Source organism: Quercus lobata, chromosome 7 (genome assembly GCF_001633185.2).
Source record: "Quercus lobata isolate SW786 chromosome 7, ValleyOak3.0 Primary Assembly, whole genome shotgun sequence".
In the NCBI taxonomy this organism is placed as follows: Eukaryota; Viridiplantae; Streptophyta; class Magnoliopsida; order Fagales; family Fagaceae; genus Quercus; species Quercus lobata.
Genome location: NC_044910.1, coordinates 45,012,006 through 45,018,005, shown reverse-complemented (window position 1 = coordinate 45,018,005; position 6,000 = coordinate 45,012,006). Strand labels below are relative to the sequence as shown.

Sequence of the window (6,000 nt, the reverse complement as noted above, 5' to 3'; positions counted from 1 at the left end):
AATGAACAAACCATAAAATTATCTCCCATGTTTTATCCGACATCATATAAGTTGGCAATTAAATTCGCAGCTACCGATTTCACTGGCACCGTCCAAAACAAGCTTGCCATATGAGTATGAACCCATTATATTATCCAACAATATCATTGCATCCTTGTGTACCTAATCTGTTACCAACATGTAATTTAAAATTTTCGTGGCAGACAATTATTTTTTGTGGGTTAAATCAAGAGATTCAAGACAAGATTCTGGCGTTAAACGTGCTTATGCGTTGTATATATAGGTCAGGAACAGTCACGCTTCACTATGTCTAAGATTTTGGGCTCTCTGATTGGATATGGATAAAAATAATGCAAACTGTTTAATCCAACTATAGCATTATCACATGATAAGAAATTTTTGGCAGTGTTCTATTAAAAGCCACAACCTCAACAAGAAAACTATTGTACATGAATGAGAGCTGAAAAGAATCTATCATTGTAGTTGGAATTCTTTATACAAATGCAGGTTACTCATATAAATTTTCGGGTCCCAACAGAATAGACAAAGAGGCACTAGTACTACTAGTCTACAACCATATAAGAAAATTTTGTTTGCACCTTTTAATTAATGCATTTGAAAGGCAAGAGGCAAAGTTAAAGTTATTCAATTCACCATCCTACTTTTAAGTAAAAAGGTTAGATGGGTATAACACTAGAAGGTATCAAATGATATTATGTTAGCTATATTAAAATTTAATAAGTGTGAGACATATCAGTAAAAAATAACTAACCTACTAACAATTAAAAGATATACTTGTTATTTTTGCATATATGTTTCTCGTATGAATAATGTGGTATTATTTGATATATATATATATATATATATATTTTTTTTTTCCGTATAACAGTGTACATAATAATTTCTATAACCAGTCACCTTTAGACAATGAATTAAAACATAGCAGAATTATAGGGCCATTCGATTTACTAGAAACCGACATAGTGTGCTGGATCTGGGCCATAAGACTAGGAAACTGGTAGCATAATGTGCATGGTGGAAATTTCAGTGTGAATTGTCCATTACTACATTGTTACATCATACGCCAAGTCGCCAACCAACCACGCTACTATGAACTTTCCATCTTTTTGCAGATATTGTGAAAATGAAAGACTTTTTCGGTTCAAAAATGTCCAATGATTTGTTCTAAACGTCGGTCGAATTGGCTGATTGAGCTAGTTTGACATAGTTTTTGGCTGCTGTTCTCTAAGCTTTAGCTAAAACCTTTAAGCTTAGACTTTATGCCAAGTCTTTTTCTACAAGGATAACCATTCAATTGCCTACTAGTTTTCCTTTCGAGAAAAGATGTTTTAAATTCGATTCTCTTTTTTTTCCTGTCTTTAATTTTTCCCAAAAGAAACAAAATATATAAGTCAAGATTCTTGTGATTAGTGCTTGTTTAGGGTGCTCACTCCAATTAAGAATGATTGACACTTTAAAAAAAAAAAAATATATATATATATATATATATATATATCATATTAATGGGTACTATGATATAAGAGATAATAAAATTGTTGAAGAGATAATAAAACGTCCTTGAAAAAAAGTGGGGGATTAAATAAGAAACCAAGATATGTTATTAAAGAAGAATTTGTGCACTCAATTTCATATTATTGTTACATTATCCGCACCAGCCACAATTATAAAAGACTTCTCAGAAAAGTGTCTGATAAATATGCACTCCTTTTGACACTATGCTTTACCAAATCCCTACTCAAACTCTAATGTTTACTTTTGACTAATGGATTCCTTGAGAAAGCAACCACTGCCCACCTCTCTCTCTCTCTCTCCACAAAGAAACCCATCTAAGGAAAGGAAGAAAATGACATCCACTCTAATTGTATGATGGATTATACATATTATCACTCATAAACAAAATTGTACCTCCCCAAGCCCCACTGAACTTTTTGCTTGCTTATACAGTGCATGTCATGGGTGTTATTAAATATACATAAACAAATGAATACATATACTATACGAACCAATAAACAAACCCTTGAGGTTATGAACTTTGTGATCATACTAAATCAATACCATTGAAGTCGTTCTCTGATGATGAGGTGGAGATGTTAATCATAGCATTACAGTCAGAGACACTGTCTTGCAAGCTCAACAAGAGGTGTGAAGTGCTAAAACTCATAGAGGGCTTTGCTCTTGGGACAATGGGAACTTCAGCTTCACCCACAAGCATTTGGACCACCCCTCTCATTGTGGGTCTAGCCAATGGGTCAGGATGAGAGCAAGCCAATCCGACCATTAGGACCCTCATCATTTCCCCCTCATCAAATTCATCCCCAAGTCTTGCATCAGCTGCAGATAACAACCTCCCTTCTCTATGTAAACTCCAAACCCATTCAACCAAGTTGCTACAAACCCCAACTTTACCAACAGTAGAAACATCTTTCTCAATCGGTCTTCTTCCACTAGCCACTTCAAGAACCACAGCTCCATAGCTAAACACATCAGTTTTCTCTGTAGCTCTCCCAGTTAGCAAATACTCAGGAGCCAAATACCCCATTGTTCCAGCTGCCACTGTTGCATCAGGAGATTTATCATGCTCAATTTGCCTCGCCAATCCGAAATCCCCTAACCGGGCATTGAACCCCTCGTCCAGCATTATGTTACTAGTCTTTACATCTCTATGAATCACCTGATTTTCACATTCTTGATGCAAATAAGCAAGAGCAGAGGCCACCCCAAATAAAATTTTTCGCCTATACGGCCACGGCAAAGGCGTTCTAGCTTCAAACAAAGCTTTATCAAGGCTCCCATTAGGCATTAAGTCATAGACTAACAAAATTTCACCCTTCTCATGGCACCAACCTTGAAGCCGAACAAGATTTCGATGCCTGAGAGTTCCAATTATAGACAATTCAGACAGAAATTCATTCTTCCCCTGACCATTATGACTACATCTCTTCACCGCAATAATGTCACCAGTCTCCGGCAATATACCCTTGTAAACAGTCCCAAATGCACCATGACCAATAATTCTATTGGCATTAAAGCACTTAGTGGCTGACTTGATCTGTTTATAACTGAATTCCCTTGGCGTTTTGATAATGTCCGTAGCAAGCGAATCAGAATTCCTCACATGCTTGACCTTCTTAGAGTAAAACCAGATAAAAGCACCTGCAAATAGAGCTAAAACGAAAGCCCCAGCAGTGACCACTCCAGCCACAGCTCCTGGGCCTTGTTTACAGAGCTGGTTATGACAAGAAGAAGACTTACTGTTTTTCTGTGAAGTAGGAGTACTCGATTCTGAATTGGACCCAGATGGAGCTATTGAAGGCGGTGGTGACCTCGCAGTAGCCGTTGTATTCATGAAACTAGTCGTTGGAGGTGGAGGTGACAAAGAAACTGATGAACCAGAAGTCGAATCAAACGAACAACTAAAACTCCACCACTGGATACTGTGAATCTCTGTGCTCCCTTGAGTCGACCCTGAAAACCCAACGTACATTAAGTCATTCACGTACTGATCCAAGTCCAGACTGAACGACAATAGAGGCTCCTTCGGTTTCAGATTCGAGTACGAAACCGATATGTTGAACACTCCAGACGACCCGTCGTACTCGATCCACGCGTTAACCGCATCGCCACTCTTAAGATCGATATCCATGGCGTCCAAATCTGCGACCTGCGTCGAGACCATGCTGTTCAGATCCAACCCCACGTGGTTTCCATTAATGTCTTTGAACTCAACGTCCATAAGGGTATCGAACTCGACCGCCAGAAACCCAGACGGCGAACCCGTCTCGTTGACGAGCCCGAGGAACCCACCGGCATCGCCGACCGTATCGTCGACCGGCGAGATTACAAAAGCGAGCCCGCCGCCGATCGAGGACGGGTTCAAGTTCGTGACGGAGAAGGTGAAGAAAGTAGAGAAGCTCGCCGGGACGTGCGTCCCAGGTTCCCGGAACTTCACCGGCGAGCTGTAGAGGACCTTGCCGGCGGCGGAGTTGGGAACGGGGAGGTCGCCAGTGAGCCTTACGCTCCCATTGTTCATGTGGGCATCGCCAAGGAGCTTTAGGTTGCTTATAGCTAAGGTCCCGAAGTCGAACTCAGTGGAGGCGTTGGTAATGGGAATGTTGAAATAGCAAAGCGAAAGTGTAATAAAGAGAAAAAAGACAATGCCTGAAAATTTGCAGGAAAGTCTCAACATTGCTCAGTTTTTTTTTTTTTTAGTGAATGGCCATTTACACAGAGTTTAAGGGTCTTGCTTTGGCCTTAGTGGGGTTCAGATTAGTGGTGTTTGAGATTGAGAGAGAGTTTGGAAGACACAAAGAAGATTGAATCACGAGCTTTGTAAAGACACTGTAAGAGATAGAGAGTGAGAGAGAGAGAGAGAGAGAGAGAGATGGGAGTGGATTGGGTTCTTTGCCAAAAAACAGAACAAGCGGAGCAAAGAAACAAAGAATACACAATGAGAGAGAGAGAATCCTAAGGAGAGTTGAAAAAGACAGGTGGAGAGGAAGAGCGACACGTATTCTTTTCATAACGGTTATTTTTTTCGGTGATAAAAGAAACCTTTTTTTATTTCCTACCTTCAATTCACATATCCTTTAACGAATACACTACTACACGGGGACTTTTGCTTTGCTTGCACGTGGTTGCAATGTCAAGTATACTTCACGCTCTTTTGGATTTTTTTGGCTTTACTTGGTACTGCTACCTACTACCTAGTACCTTGGGTTGAATTGGCTCATGGTTTTAATCTTTTATTAGTCACAGTAGAAATAGAGAACTTCTAATTTTAGATAAATATATGGTTTTATAAGAGAAATCACATTTGTCAATCGATCTATAATAGAATACGAGGTAAATTATGCACACCTAAATAAATTATCCATATCAGTCTATGTAAGTTTGTGTGAAATAAGATGCAAGCTATAGTAATTGTTTGATTCTCAAAAAAAAAAAAAAAAAAAACCTATAGTAATTGTGTAAATATATAGGATTATTATTCACATGCAAATCTATTTTTTAATACTTCTTTACTTATATATACAAAAAGATAGATTTATCTGCGAGTAATACAAAATTGATAAAGAAATAATATTTGAATAAAATCTAGTGTATAATAAATAATATGATATAGGTGTTTTTGAAAAGTAGTTGTGTAAAACACAGAAGGTAGGTTCTTATGCTAAAGTAAAAGGCTCTCTCTTGATCTAAGTACACAATATTTAACTATATCCATTGATGGATAACCATTTTAGAATGCAACCGAGATTTTTTCTTGATACATCATAATTAGGAGAACCAAAATGTTCTCATTAGAAACACCAAAAGTTATGTATATCATACAAATTAATTATACTAAAGTGAAAGTTTGAGAAAATTCAATTAAGAATTCTAGTCAATGATTCTTAAAAAAAATAAAAAAAGTTAAATTCTACTTACATACCAATTTTGTGTCAAGCAAGATCATCATAATATTCTGATTATTTGATTCTAGGTATTTTTATATTTTAAACTCGAATTTCATGCCAGATATCCTTCCAACTATATTTTAGTTATGTCAATGGAAAGTCTTATTGTAAATAATTTTCTACATTTTCTTGTGTTTGGTAGTATAAAAAAAAAGAGAGTCGTAGGAAAATTATCTCTTAACTTCTCTTATTTAGTTTAGCGTGAGAAAGAGTCGTTTTCCACTAAATTTTTTTGGAAAACAACTCTATCCACACAAAACTAAATAAGGAAAACAACTCAATCTCATTAGGAACATCAAAAGTTAAATTATATTGTGTTAAATATAATAAAGTGAAAGTTTGAGAAAATTCAATTAAGAATTCAAGTTAAGTGATTCTTAAAAAAAAAAGGTTAAATTATACTTACATACCAATTTTGTGTCAAGTGTCATTCTAATAGTCTTATCATTTGATTCCATGTATTTCTATATTTTAAACTCGAATTTCATGTCAGATGTCCTACCAACTATATTTTAATTATGTC

General features: G+C 36.6%; 1 protein-coding gene across 1 annotated transcript; it reads right to left on the bottom strand.

Annotated features, from left to right (window-relative positions):
- Window positions 1–1,596: 1,596 nt before the first annotated feature.
- On the bottom strand, window positions 1,597–4,455 carry LOC115953795 (L-type lectin-domain containing receptor kinase VIII.1). The gene has a single exon (XM_031071592.1). The coding sequence runs from the start codon at window positions 4,205–4,207 to the stop codon at window positions 2,060–2,062; it is 2,148 nt and encodes a 715-aa protein (XP_030927452.1). The 5' UTR covers window positions 4,208–4,455; the 3' UTR covers window positions 1,597–2,059.
- Between the last annotated feature and the right edge of the window lie 1,545 nt (window positions 4,456–6,000).

Coding starts and splice junctions, on each gene's coding strand:
- LOC115953795 (XM_031071592.1), bottom strand. CDS start 4,207: ATGTTGAGACTTTCCTGCAAATTTTCAGGCATTGTCTTTTTTCTCTTT.